The 14,664-nt window shown below is 51.2% G+C and overlaps 1 protein-coding gene across 2 annotated transcripts in view; it reads left to right on the plus strand.

Moving 5' to 3' along the window:
* Positions 1-12,732, plus strand: part of Ankrd13a (ankyrin repeat domain 13A) — a 33,170-nt gene extending 20,438 nt beyond the window's left edge. The window contains exons 7-15 of one of the 2 annotated variants that reach the window (XM_028765380.1): positions 1,829-1,895; positions 3,014-3,095; positions 4,240-4,301; positions 4,911-5,041; positions 5,715-5,872; positions 7,296-7,403; positions 8,218-8,378; positions 10,123-10,190; positions 10,767-12,732. In XM_028765380.1, coding sequence (XP_028621213.1) covers positions 1,829-1,895; positions 3,014-3,095; positions 4,240-4,301; positions 4,911-5,041; positions 5,715-5,872; positions 7,296-7,403; positions 8,218-8,378; positions 10,123-10,190; positions 10,767-10,962 — 1,033 coding nt within the window. In that variant the 3' untranslated portion in view covers positions 10,963-12,732. Of the gene's footprint in view, positions 1-1,828; positions 1,896-3,013; positions 3,096-4,239; positions 4,302-4,907; positions 5,042-5,714; positions 5,873-7,295; positions 7,404-8,217; positions 8,379-10,122; positions 10,191-10,766 lie in introns of both variants that reach the window. The other variant, XM_028765379.1, reaches the window with a different exon arrangement.
* Positions 12,733-14,664: the final 1,932 nt, after the last annotated feature.

A 14,664-nucleotide genomic window follows, 5' to 3' on the forward strand; every position in this document is an offset into this window, starting at 1 on the left:
CTGGTGTGTTGGTCTCAGGTGGGACAGGCCGAAGGAAGCTGGGTGCCCTGTTATTGTCTTCAGATGCCTGTGCACGCAGAGCTGGCAGAGACCCAAGGAGTCACGGCTGGGTTTAGTTAGCATAGTGGAGTGTGAGCTCTCTACCTCAGTTGCTGGCAGAGTGGGACTGCCAAGGCCAGCAGGGCTGCGATGTGTGAGAGCAAACGAGGACAGCTGAGAAGCGGGCATGTCCGCCTAGCACCAGTGCAGCGAGGAACGAGTTACCCAAAGGAGCATCTGGACTTCAGTCCCTGGCGGCAGCAAGGGCTGTGGCCTGCTGGTTGCCAGTGCGGGCCTGGTGCCCTGCTCTTGTTTGAGTCGTGTAAGCCAGAGCAGCCAGCGTTACCCAGAATCCCTTTGAGTAGCCAGCATTACCCAAATCCCTTTAGGACCTATCTCTTGCTGTGTGGGGCCATCTTCAACCAAGAGAAATATTAACACCCGTGGGTCTTCCTTTTGTGACGGGTTAAAACAGATCTATAAAACTCAGTATGTCGCCCGATCTGATTTCCCGAATCCCACTAGAAATTCCTTTCTATGGAATTTATGTTATGGAAATATAAAATTTACAAGCTGCATTCTGCTTTTGTGAGCCGGGTAGCCTGCCGCCATCCTCTGAGCTTCCTCCGTGACAAGACAGCGCAAAGGGCAGACTGATGGCAGCTCCACACAGTGCCAGGCAAAGCTAGGGTGTGACGTTCTAGACAAAGGCAGGGCTGATGGGCCCCTCTCTGAGGGGAAACGCTTCCCAGGGCAAGCTGCTCTGAAAAGCAGTCACAGCCAGGAGTGGTGGGACGCTCTTGCCTGTAACTCCAGCACTTTGGAGGCCAGAGGCTCCCAGGTTTGGGGCAGTCTGACTTACATAGCAAGATCCCAAAAGAAAACTGACTGGAACCTAGAGGCTGTTCTCGGATCCCGAGTGCATTTTTCCCTAGAAGTGTGTAGCTCTGATTAACTGGGTCTCTAAGCACACAGCCCACGCCACAGGTGCAGCAGCAACCCCGGGCCGCCTCCAAAGTCACCTGTAGATTGGAATCAGTGGCTAAATTGAAAAGCCACTCGCCGGGTGGTGGCACACACCTTTAATCTCAGCACTTGGGAGGCAGAGGCAGGCGGATTTCTGAGTTCAAGGCCAGCCTGGTCTACAGAGTGAGTTCCAGGACAGCCAGGGCTATACAGAGAAACCCTGTCTCGAAAAACCAAAAAAAAAAAAAAAGAAAAGAAAGAAAGAAAAGCCACTCTTCATGTCCTTCCTCCCTGTTGTACCTGACAATGGACACATGATTCTCCGGTCATTTTGAAAGTTTTAATGGCCTCTCCTGGCCTCTCAATGTTGTTACGGGTTCCGACTCCACCTGCATTTCCCCTTGAGGCGGGGAGCTGTGTGTTCGCAGTTCTGAGAATTGCTGGATGGCGAAGAGGCCCTTGCCTTCAGTCGATGGCCCAGATCCAAGCAAGCAAGACCTTGGACACGGGCCAGCTTCACTCATTTCTTGAGGACAGCTGTCCAACAAATGTCATGACCTTTGCCCCCTGTGCTTGGCAGGTCCTGTGCAGAAGCCAAGAGCGGAGCTTTCTTTGCCCTGGAGCGCCCACACTGATAACTGTGGGAGGGGGAGGGATGTCTCAGCCATCTGTCACTGGTCGCATCCTTCTGTGGACAGTAGGACCACGATTTCCAAGTGTCCTTCACTAGTGTCAGGGGCAGGGGAGGCTGTAAGGTCTGCAGGGGCGCGCCATGACTGGCATTGTTGTACATGTGGAAATTTGTGGTGTTCCCTTTTGTCAGAACTAAATCCGGATTCTGGGGCTGGAGGACCGATAAAGCAGAAGTTGTTAATGGTTACGAAGCAAAGGTAAAAGCAAACTCTTCAAATAAGATTTCCTGTAGCTTCTTCGCTGCTATGCAAATGAGTGGGTCTGTTCTGATTGCTTCCCTGCATCTGCCAGAAGGACAGTCCCTGGGGAGTGAGTTCTAATGCGTCTCCTACTCGCTGTTTTCCTGATTTTTTTTTTTTTTTCAGAAGATGGACAGCATGCTCTGAGCAGTCTGTAGCTTTCCTAAAGAGAACTGGCTGTCCAGAAATGAGAGTGGTTCCTTTGGTTCTTTTTTTTTTTTTTAATTATTATCATCATTATTATTGTCGCTATTATTATTAAATTTAGTCCGTTTATCTCTTTTAAAGAAGATATCATATAGGAAGTAGTTTCTGTGATCTATTGTTAGTTAAGGTTTAAGATAATTTCTTTAGCTGACTCTTAAGCCGCAGCTCTTAAAAGCCGCTTCCGTGCCTGGAAATCCGGCTGTCGGATGGGGGTGTCTGGCATCATTTGGTATTTTGTCAGTTGACAGGCTGTTTGCCGGCCTTTCCTCAGTGTGCAGCAGGGACGGAGGGAGCCAGGTGCGACAGGGTCTTCTGCTGGCTTCTGAGGGAGCAAAAACAGCCCCATCGTGCTCGGCGAGATGCATTTAGAAACAACTGCTGCAGAACGGAGTGTGGTTTCTGCAGCTGTCAGCACACAGCAAATTCAGACTTCTCAGACAGCCCTGACAGACAGCACAGCGTTCCCTCTGGCAATCAGAATCTTTTTTTTTTTTTTCCCATCAGTAGAAAGAGTGCTGGTTTTCTCTGCTCTCCCAGGTCTGGAGAGCCTAGGTCCAGCTTAATCAGTACTGTCGGGAGAGCACCACAGATCACAGGAGACAGGAGCTGGAGGAGCCTGGTGCACACCCTAGCTACAGGATACCTGCTGAGCCCCTGAGGATGCAGAGTTTAACTGCTGAGCGCGTCCCAGGCAGGAGCTGTCTATCAGAGGGGCTGAGGGCTGTTATTGACCAGTTCTTGCTTTTATTCTGCTGGATTTGCTTGATGTTGCTTCAGCATTCTCGGTCTTGCCATGCGCGTGTTGGCTTTTGGTGCCCCCCACCCCCCCCACCCCGTGTCACAACTGTCTTTTGCACACATCCCTGAAGGTTTACTCGGTAAACAACGTGAGCGTGATAACCAAGATCCGCACAGAGCACCTGACGGAGGAGGAGAAGAAGAGATACAAAGGTAAGCCGCCCCACACCAGCCTCCCTCGGACGGGCTGTGTGGACCAGTGGTTCTCAACCTTCCTAATGCTGCGTGCGACCCTCTGATACAGCTCCTCATGCTGTGGCGACCCCCCCCCCAACTATAAAATTATCTTGGCTGCTACTTCATAAACTGTAACTTTTCTACTATCACAAATCATAATGTAAATACCTGTATTTTCCAAAAGTCTTGGGCGGCCCCTGTAAGAAGATCCTCCGTCTCCCAGAGGGGTCACGGGCCCACAGGTTGAAAACCACTGGTTATAGACAGTGCTGTGTTTCTTTGGGGTGAATGTGTTGTTTGGACATGCGAATCCTAACTTGTCTTTGTAAAAAATTTCCTTAGTTTGACTCATTTGTGGAGCTTTTCATGGTTGGTTTCAGTTGTAATTAAAGCCACTCGTGAGGGCTTAACTTCCGTGCTGTGGCAATAGCTGATGGTAGCAGCAGCAGCAACAATGGAGAGTGAGAAGAACTGGGAATCTTATCCTTAGGATGAGTGACTTTGCCACCATTATAGTGACGAGATTTTTGTGGAACTCGGGCTCTGGGCTGAGTCCCCGTGGATCTGTGGTTACCATATACCGGCTTTGCCAGCTCTGTGGCCTTGTGCCGCGGTCTCTGCCGGAGGCCTCTTTCCTGTGTAGTAAGATGGAGTTGGTGCTGGGCCAGTTTCCTGGTCACTGAGAGGAGCTGATGAGCCGCCACATGCAAACAAGCGTTTAGAAGGCGTAGGCAGCTACAGTTGACAACCAGCGGGCGGCTGGCAGAACCCAGCAGTGGGGGCCACGGAGGGAAGGGATCCAGCCCAGCTCGCTCTGAAGCGAGGTGCTACCGCTGCTCTGCCTGAATTCTTGTTCTGTTGTTTTCTCCTTTTCCTGATTGACCTGTGTTGACCGCACGTAACACGGGGCTCCATGGTGAGCGCTTGGATTCTCATGCAGGTCCCTCCAGGTTAAAGCTCCTAAGACGCGTCCTAAAAGATGCTAAGGAGAACCTCTCGCCTTGGTGGGTGGCTTTTGTCGCCACCCCTACAAATGAAATCCGTACTGTGGGTAGCTTGGTTCAGGACCCAGGCATCGCTGTGCGGGGCCTGACTCTATTGGTCTTTGCTCCATCTCTAGAGGACCGGAATCCACTGGAGTCTCTGCTCGGAACTGTGCAACATCAGTTCGGTGCTCAAGGGGTGAGTCGAAGACGGGGTGTTTGGGGAGCTAGCTTAAGGTATAGATGGCCCCTCTCCTGTTTGCGATGGTGGCTGCAGTCCCTGAGCAAGGTCCCTTGACTTGGGATGGCTCCCAAAGCTCCCAGGAGAGCTCCTGGGACACAACTGCATGAACGAAACTTTGAAAAATCAAAAGATTTTGGAGGAAGGGCAGATCCTAGAAACAGGCTCCCGCTCTGATAAACAAGGGCCCTCTCTGCGTGTGGCTCTAAAGCCAGGCCGGCTTTATTCTGCAACATGGCTCCTTACCCCCGCCCCCAGCTAACCACTCATCTGGATCAGTGACGTCACTGAGGGTCAGGAGATGCAGCTTCCTTAGCAGCACTGAGGCTGAAGACATGAATGCCAAGTCCTCTAAATCCCTCACTGGCTCACGTGATGTCTTCTCTAGCAGGACATAGAGATGGGGGGAGGGCGTGTTAAATCCTCAGATCTGATTCGGCCGGCTCCACGTCGTGCCTGCCCTGTCAGACCCGCCTGCTCCATGAAGTACTTATGGCTCGTGAAGTCATTGTCGGCCTGCACTATAAGGTCAGGCAGTCCTAACTGTCCTTAGTTCTGGCTTAGCAGGACCTCACTACTGAGTGTGCCACTGTGAACAACCCCACAGCCATCACGCCCGACGAGTACTTTGATGAAGACTTTGATCTGAAAGACAGGGACATTGGAAGGCCGAAAGAGCTGACGATCAGAACACAGAAGTAAGTAGTGGAAGACACGATGGATCGTCCATCTTCTGTGGTTTGCTGATCCCTTACCCTTTCCTTTAGAAGTAATGTTGAGGTTCTCTCTCTCTCTCTCTCTCTCTCTCTCTCTCTCTCTTTGTCTCTCTGTCTCTCTCTCAAAAGGTTTATTTAAGTATTCAAGTACACTGTAGCTGTCTTCAGACACACCAGAAGAGGGCATCAGATACCATTACAGATGGTTGTGAGCCACCATGTGGTTGCTGGGAATTGAACTCAGGACCTCTGGAAGAGCAGTCAGTGCTTTTACCCTCTGAGCCATCTCTCCAGTCTAATGTTGAGGTTCTTAATCTGGCAAAAACCAACAGTCAAGGCTCCCTGTCTTTGTCATAGAAGATAAAGAGAGAGGAGCTCGTGTGTGTGTGTGTGTGTGTGTGTGTGTGTGTGTTTGTGTGTGTGTGTTTACTGCCAGTAAATCTAGCTGGTGAACTGAAATGCAGCCGGCTACACCGGTAGGTGGCAATGCAGGCCTTTCTCCTCCATTGTCAGATCTTAGGGGGCCTGAGTTCTCCGGGTTCCAGTCCCTCAGGAGCCCTGAACTCAGGGCTAATGTAGAGGTTGGGTTGCAGGAGTACTGTGTGTCTAGCCTGCTGAGCAGCAGCGACCTGCCTCTGGGCTCTCAACCCTGCAGGTTTAAAGCTACCCTGTGGATGTGCGAGGAGTTCCCGCTGTCCCTTGTGGAGCAGGTCATCCCGATCATCGACCTCATGGCTCGCACCAGCGCTCACTTTGCCAGATTGAGAGACTTCATCAAACTGGACTTCCCTCCCGGGTTCCCTGTCAAAATAGGTAAAAACTCGATCGAGGGGCAGGCGAACGCGACCAACCCTCCTTCAGGGAAATGGAACATATTAAGGGCAAATTAGCAGCAAGGTGTGGCGGTGCACACCTTTAATCCCAGGGCTTAATAGACAGAGACAGGTGGATTTCTGTGAGTTTGAAGCCAATTTATTCCAGCCAGTAAGTTCCAAGACAGCCAGGGCTGTGTAGAGAGACCTTGTCTTAACAACAACAACAAAAAAGCAACAATAACATTTAAAAAAAAAAAATCAGCAGAGCTGGTCAGATGGCGGTACACACCATTAATCTCAACACTCAGAGACAGAGACTGGTGAATGTCTGTGAGTTCTAGGCTAGCCTGGGTTATATAGAGAAACCTTGTCTCAAAACACAAACACAACAAAAAAGCGCGTGATAAACACAACAGGGAAGGCCGGCACTATCCTCTGGCCCTGCTGGATCGGAGACTTGGCAGGATGCGTGATTCCTTTTGTTATCAAAATGAAAAGCTGTCCAGCCAGTGTCTGTGTAGAGGGTGCTAACAGGCACGGGCTGGCCAGGACTGCTGGCGCACCTTAATCCCAGCACCCAGCAGACAGAAGCAGGCAGATCTGGATGCTTCTGAGGTCAGCCTAATCTACGTTAGAAGTTCCAGACAGCTCCTAGAAGTTCCAGACAGCTCCGAGCTGCAGTATGAGACCCTTTCTCAAGAAACAAAGCAACTCTCCCCTCCCCCACCTCCCTTTTCTCCTCCCCTCCCCCAACAAATATGGATTCTAGTTTTAGTGTCGTACTTTTTTTTTTGTTTTGTTCTGTTTTTTTCGAGACAGGGTTTCTCTATGTAGTCCTGGCTGTCCTGGAACTCACTCCGTAGACCAGGCTGGCCTCGAACTCAGAAATCCGCCTGCCTCTGCCTCCCAAGTGCTGGGATTAAAGGCGTGTGCCACCATTGCCTGGCCCTAGTGTCGTACCTTTAATGTAAGCGAAACTCCAAATCAGATAATTTTATTTTGAACTTTTTGGATTATTCTTTGATATTTTGTTAATACTTTGATAATTCCGTGTGTGCTTTTACTTATCCACATACCCTGGCCCTCCCCTAACTGCTCATCCCTGACCCCTAGGTAACTGTTGAGCGAAGGCATTTGACAGGAAGATGTTTGGATGCACAGACACGCTTTGGGTGTTGGGAGTTGTGTAAACAATGCCGTTTGGGTTTTGGATGGTTGGGTATTTGTGACACCTGACTCCTGCCTCGACTGCTCACCTCGCCTGTGTCCGACTCTGTCTCAGTGACCCATCTGTGGACTCGGGGTCGGGGGTGTGCCGACGTGGGGACTGAGGGAAACAGCGCTGATAAAGCACATTCTGCCTAGTGCTAGCAAATGACTGTTCCCAGTGAACCCTACTAATAAGCGCTTTCATCTGTCAGAGATCCCCCTGTTCCACGTTCTGAACGCACGGATCACGTTTGGGAATGTCAACGGCTGCAGCACTGAGGAAGAAAGCCAGAGTATGGAGGGGGCCCAGGCCAACGCAGGTAAACCCGGAAGCCGGGACGTTAGCAGTCGTGTTTGAATGCTAACCATCCCGAAATGGAGCGAATCTGTGCTGCAGAAGAGGAGACTTTAGATTTAAGTGGAAAACAGCTTGGAACGGCTGGAGGAGGGGGAGGGGTGTGCTCTGGCCATGGTCTCACTCAGGAGACCAGTTGACGCCACTGGGGAGAAGAATCTCCTGTTTCCTTCGTTATTATAATCATGTTTTCCACCAAGAAAAATCAAAGAAAAGAAGCTGTATTTGTGGTCAGTTTTACTGTCATGGTTCTCCCTTTAAAGTCTCCAGTCGCAAACTGATGATGAGGGCTTCTTTGTCTTACCTTTTATTGTGGGATGGCACTTAGCTGTAGCCCTGGGGGCGGAGCCAGGAGCCTCCACGGCTGGCACGCTCTGCTCGGCCACACCCCCAGCCCTGCCCCGCCCCAGCCCCGCCCCGCCCTCAGCCCTTGGGTTCTTTGTTACTGGTTTCATTCTTTCGAATATGAAGTGTTTTCAGGCTGAGTGCAGCAGCTCATGCCTGTAATATCAGCATCTAGAGGCTGAGGCAGGAGGGGCTTTTGAGTCCGGGAGTTTGAGGTGGGCATAAGCAATGCAGTAAGTCCCTGTAGTTAGAGGCAGGAGAATTATGAGTTTGAGCCAGCCTGGGCTATATTTTGAGTTTTAGGCCAGCCTGACATTGTCATAAAACATTGACATTGTCTCAAAAACAAAAAACAAAACCAACCCTCAAAGAAACAACTTGTCTGAATGGATTGCAGTGAATGGAGACCCTGGACAGCTGCCTTTGTATTTCAGCTTCTGAGGCCACGAACTTCGAGGTTGATCAATCTGTGTTTGAAATCCCTGAATCCTATCACATTCAAGACAATGGCAGAAACGTGCACCTGCAAGACGAGGACTATGAGATCATGCAGTTCGCCATCCAGCAGAGCCTGCTGGAGTCCAGCAGGAGCCAGGTAGGACGGCAGCCGGGGCGGGGCGGCAGCGGGGCGGGGCGGGGCGGCAGCCGGGGCGGGGCGGCAGCCGGGGCGGGGCGGGGCGGGGCGGGGCTGATGCCTCTTCTTCCCCCTCCCACCAAGCATCGGAAGTTTCTAGCTCAGAACCCTCACTCTGAGCGACATGCTTGGAATATTCACAGCGCTTGTGCTGGTCATCTCATTAAGCTTGCCACATAAGAGACCCATCTATGTCGCCCCCGTTGGCATCGTTTCCGCGGTGTCTTCAGACAGACTTTCTGTCAAGTTTACTAATGTAGTTGTGGTGCTGTTTTAAAGGTGTGCTTTATAGTCTTGGAGCTCTGACGTTTACGTTTGTAAAGCAGTCTTAGTTACGGGAGCGCTGTGGACTTTGATCCCCAAAGCAGACACTGTGCCACAGGCTCAGTGAGAGGATGGTAGCTCAGACTTGAGGGCTTCCCATTTCAGGGAGTCTCCTTAAAGCCTTCCTGCTTATCAAGCAAAATCAGAGCTAGGTAAAGAGCGTTAGGGAGTTTCATGCCTCATTCCTCCGGACCCCGACTGCTTGAAACAGCCTGGGTATTGAAGACAGGCTCCCTGTCTGCTGCTGCTGTCCCCTCCCTCCTGTGGCTTCGGGTGCCATTGCAGGAGTGTTTCTCATCCGTGCCTGGTGCGTGGTCTCTGCTGTCTGCTGCTCCTGGCTTGGGCAGAAGTCGGTATCAACATGGGGACAGAGAAAAGGAAACCCTGGAGCGTCAACACTGTCTTTTCCTCCAAGTCAGGGTCACGTGGTCTACAGTAGCCGTGTGTCCTGGGTTTTTGTTGTCCATCTGTTGGTCACTGATTTCTTCTTTCTTCTCACGGTCCGTCCAGCAGGAATCTGCAGAATAAGCTGGGGTGGGGGGGTCTTGTGTGAAATAGCTCCTCCTCTGCTGGCACCTCTGAGCTGTGGGTATCATGTCCTCCTGCCTCGGCTCTCTGGGGCCCAGTAATTGGAGCCCCACCCCCTTCCTGACTTGCCCACTGCCATCACAGGACCGTTCCAGATTCATCCTTTTTTTTTTTTTTTTCATTCATTAAAACAAATGTGTATAGTTTTTTCCTGCAAGTATGTCTGTGCCTGGTGCCTGTGACGGCCAGAAGAGTGTCGGATCCCGAGCTGGACTTAGAGATGGCTATGAGCTGCCGTGTGGGTGCTGGGAACCAAACCTGGGCTCTGGAAGAGCATCCGGTGTTGTTAACCACTGAGCCACCTTTCCAGCCCTCACTTGGCCGGTTGGCTTTTATTTTTTGGGCAGCTAAGCTGCCTGCTCTCGGGAAACTCCTTGGAGAAGATCCGGCCCCTCACAAAGCCTCTGTGCAAACAAGCTTCTCCTTACTCTCCTGATAGCTATAAAAACCTTGGTAACTGTTAACTTTTGAGGGCAATAGCCAGAGTCTAAGGCAACAGATAGCAACTATGTCTTGTTAGTTTGTCCTCAAAGCATGTCCTGTCTTGGTTGTTTGATGTCACCTGAGGCTAATGGTTCTTACTGGAAGTCTGAGGAGGTGGCGCCTTGACTCCGGGGTAAAGGTGGATGCCTTCTGTTACATGTTAGAAAAGTGTGTAGCCTGACAGTCACCGTCAGTCACCGTCAGCGGCAAGCTGTAAACACCGAGTCTCGTTCAGCTACGTTCATTTCTTTGTCACTTTGGCAGCTGTTTGTGCTATGGAGTGTTTATATACATCGTTTGTTTTTGCCAGGACCTTTCAGGACCAGCGTCAAACGGAGGGGTCAGCCACACACACAGCTATGAAGCTCAGTATGAGAGGTAACTGCTGCGGCTCCTGTCACACCCAGGTTGTCACGGGCACTTGATACAGGGGCATCCTCGTTCGTGGCCTGTTGCTCAGCAGGAGATTTTTAAGGCTCGGCTCTCCTGGCTTCTTTCATTGCGGTTCCTCCTTAAACCAGCTCTGAACTGAGCGAGGGGCCCTGAGTGCTGGCTGGGGCGCAGGTCAGGGGTGCTCAGAGCCAAGCATCGGGTAAACGATGTCTGATTGGCTTGGTCTCCTGTGTGACTGCAAGGGCATTCAGTGTTAAAAGATAGTGGAAAAGAGCGATGGAAATGGCTGGAAACCCCTGGAGGGAAACCACGCTCATTCCTGTTGGTAGCACCTGGGAGCACTGTAGGTCAAAACCTCAGCTCTGCTTTCAGACAGACCAAGTTCCATTCATAGCCTTGTGCTGGGTGATGGAGGCCCAGCAGCTCCTCCTCAGGAGGCAAGATGGCACCATGCATCAGGAGTGCTTGGCACGGGACACCCTTAGTAACCGGTAAGAAAGAAGTGTAGCTGCAGCCACCGCCCCCAGGATAGCAATGACTCTCCTCCACCTTCCACCCTAGGGCCATCCAGGAGAGTCTCCTAACCAACATGGAGGGCCGGTGCCCAGGCGGCCTCAGCGAGTCGAGCCGATTCGACAGCGACCTGCAGCTGGCCATGGAGCTGTCTGCCAAAGAACTGGCGGAACAGGAGCTGAGGCTCCAGGAAGAAGAGGCAGAACTCCAGCAAGTCTTACAGCTGTCACTCACTGAGAAATAGACATTGCCGTACAGGGCCGCAGAGCAGAGGCTCTGGGCTGCCCGGAATGCTGTACCAGTGAGGCAGACCCGAGGGCAGGGGGCCGCCCCTTCCTGCCGACAGCAGCCGCCCTTTCCTTATGTAGAGGTGCAGGACCAGGGACTCCCCAGAGTGGAGAAGCGGGCGTCGGCAGAGCCCCGTCTCCATGCCGAGGGGAGGAGAGCATGCTCACCTTCCATTCGCTGTCCTGTCTGGCAGGTCACATTTTTTTACTACCAGCTTTAGACAGAAACGCTGAGCCTGCAGGCTAGTAGATGCTTCTTAGTCAGAAGTGACAAGCTACTGCGGAGTCAGGGTGCTTTTCCACAGGAGAGCAGCAGCCTTTGAGGAGTGGGTAAGAACTGGAGACGTTCCCTCCTGTTCACCAAAGAAACGGGTTATGCTGCCCTCTTTATTTCCCTTTCCCGTCGGGCTCCTGCAGCCTCGCTCGCCATCGTGCCGCCCATCTCCACCTCGTTCCATGCCTTTTACCCCCCAGCCGAAGAGGATATGTACAGGATCTATTTTAGATTATGGCTATTTGCATCAAATTAAGATATACAAATGACCACGGATGTTGCCTTAGCCTTAAAAAATTACTAACAGTTTTAAGCCACCTCACTCCACACACACCCGAGGACCTGATTTGAATCTGTAAAGGCAGTTCCTTTAGGAGCAGCATCCTCCAGGCTAAACCAAAGGCAGCTAATCCTGTCCTTGGAGGAGCAGCTAGGGGGACCCGTGGCTGGGTTCCTCAGAGTAGGCAAGCTCGCCAGACCACTGGAAGAGCCTAGCCAGCGTGTTCTGTGCCTGCTCTCATTAGGAGTTCCAGCCTGGGGAGAGCCAGCTGCAATGGCCTGGCTTCATAGAGAGGACAGGACAGACTTGAAACCAGAAAGGGAGCTAACACAGAGTAGAGGCTCTTCATCCAAAAGGGAAAAATGACTCCACACTGCTTTTTAGAGTTCAAATCAACATCTTTCTGGAAAAAATATATTTTTTAACAGAATCTTTTTATTATTTTTAAAAGATAAAAAACTGACTGCTCCCATCAGTAGCAATACAACACAGGGTTATGCGTTTTAACCAGTCTTTCTCAGGCCTCTTTTGGATACCTTTAGTAGTTAACTATTTTTGTCTAACCCTCCTGTAAATACCTTATTGCATCACAGACCAGCCCCTGGGGAATACAGCCAAGGGCACTTGCGCCTCTCACTTGGCACAGGCATTCATCCCCACAAGGCTGTGCTGATCACGTGGTAAAACAGTACCTTCCTCTGTTCTGTGTCTGTCTCCTGTGATGCTTCTTTGGGGATAGGAAGAGAATCCACCATTCCCAGGAGTGTCTGTTTGATACAGTCAATGTTGCCAGTAAAATGTTCTGAGACGCAAAGAATCCGTGAGTTTAATTCCTCATAGCTATCTATCTGCCTTTTTTTTTTTTTTGTCATGGTCCGACCCAAATCCCTTCCCTGTACACAAGGCCCAGGGTTGGCACATTGGTTCGGTACACAGGCTGGTGGTCTGTTCAATTGACATCTGCCAAGAGCAAAGACACTTCTGGGAGTGCCGTGCGTACTCACTAAGGGGGATCCTAGGTAACGCCTGCGTCTGCATTCCATTGCTCTTCTTCCCTTGAAGTCTGTGACTGTGTCCCCGGAAGCCACTTACAGCAGGACTCAGCACTGCAGCAACCTGTTGCAGCTTTTCCCATGTCCTCCCTAAAAACACAAATAAATCTGCTTCCATAAAGGGTGCTCCCAGTTGTCGACAGCCCGAGTCCTGTCTCTTCCAACGTGTCCTCCAGTCACTGTGTCGCCAGAACACACGCTTCCTGTTCACACTCACTTCCTGTTCCGTGCTTCCGGTTCACAGAGCCGCACACCCCTCCCCACCTTCCACAGCTCCCGCCAGATGGAAGTAAACGTGTTGGGCTACCAAGATCCTCTTCGTGTGCCTCCTGAAGTGTGGTGCCTTTGAGAAGAGAAAGCGGGCCGTCTTTGGCATCCCTGACCAAACAGACCTGCTCCTTGAAGCTAGAGTGCTGGGGGCTGCTTTTAAGGCATTTGGGTGAAAATCAGGGCCTTAAAAGGAGACAGGTAGGTGTTCTAGGAGACCGGAAGAGCAAGAGGCTCATGAAGAACACCCCCTTTGAAGGCGTAGGGGTACAGTCTATGGATTGCTTAATGATCAGTTTGCAAAGGCTCTGGTGCCCCAGCTATCTGAAACTGAGTTCTACCCAGACGCACTATTGGCACTGAGTCCAGGCTGTGGAGTGTCCCAGCCTTGGCATGAAGTGTAGCAGGAAGGAAAAGGTGGCTTTGAATGGTGACAGGACCGTGCGGGCAGCAGCATGGCCTCAGGTGCCTCCCGACCACAACGGACACAGACTGTGTGACAGTTAGATGACTGTGGGACAGTGATTGTTGGAGGCCAAAGTGCCACCTAGACCTCAGTCTAGAAATAGGTGTGGGTTTAGGGTTGAGTCCAGCTGGAAACTGAGGAGTGCTCCCTGTCCCCAGACCTCAGGCAGTGACCAGACACAGGTGTTTGCCACAGCACCCGCGTGTGACACAGACTAATGTCTAGGGATGGTTTGGCTATGGGGCTTTGCCTTACATCCCTGAGTTCCCTTTAGTAAAGCTACCTGTAGCCCTGGTTGGCTAGGAACTCCTCAGAGACTCAGGAGTGCTAAGATTAAAGGTGTGTGCCACCAGACCTGGCAACTTACTATTTTTAAAATACTTTTAATCGTGTGTCCAAAGAGGGAGAGTTGTACACATGAGTGCTGGTGGCCTCACGCCAGGGGTCTCCTGGAGCTGTAGTCATAGGTGATTGTGATCTGCCTGATGTTGGTGTGGGACTCTAACCCAGGTCCTCTGGAAGAGCAATACATGTTCTTAATTACTGAGCCATCTCTCCAGCCCCACAGTTCTATTTCTGATCATGTATTTCTGGTCTAATTCTTCGCCCTGGGACACAAGAGCCTGGAAGACTTCAGCCACGTGCCCCCGGGACTCGCATCCATGTCCTGCTGGGGAGGACAGCCAGTGGCCAGGCCTCCTACATTTCAGTATTTTCCACCACTGACTTCAGAGCACCAGCGTTACAGCTGATAGGGAGACAAGCACTGGAGGGGTTAAGTTCTTACCGGGAGACAAGCACTGCAGAGGTTGAGTTCTTACCGGGAGACAAGCACTGGAGAGGTTAAGTTCTTACCGGGAGACAAGCACTGCAGAGGTTAAGTTCTTACTGGGAGACAAGCATTGGAGAGGTTAAGTTCCTATAGTTGTCCCTGGAACGAAACTACAGGCCTGCTCTGCACAGCAAAGCACTCATGTGTCCACCCTCCCTCTTTGGACACGTGATTAAAAGTAAGAATTTAAAAAATAGTAAGTTTCCAGGCCCGGTGGTGCACACCTTTAATTCTAGCACTCTTAAGGCAGAAATGAGTCTCTGAAGAGTTCCTGGCCAACTGGCTCTGACTCTGGTCAGGTCTACTAGTCAACGTACTGTAGTACTATAACTACTGTTCTGGTCTTCCTTAAACCGATCAGGCCAGATTATCCCCTGCACTACCCGCTCTCCCCAACCCCCCCCCCTACACACACATACACACACACACCTGCAGTAAAAGGTTTTTTTTTTAAGGATTTTATGTAAATGAGCATTTGCCTTTGTGAA

The sequence above is a fragment of the Grammomys surdaster genome, unplaced genomic scaffold, assembly GCF_004785775.1.
Source record: "Grammomys surdaster isolate TR1022 unplaced genomic scaffold, NIH_TR_1.0 164, whole genome shotgun sequence".
Taxonomy (NCBI): domain Eukaryota; kingdom Metazoa; phylum Chordata; class Mammalia; order Rodentia; family Muridae; genus Grammomys; species Grammomys surdaster.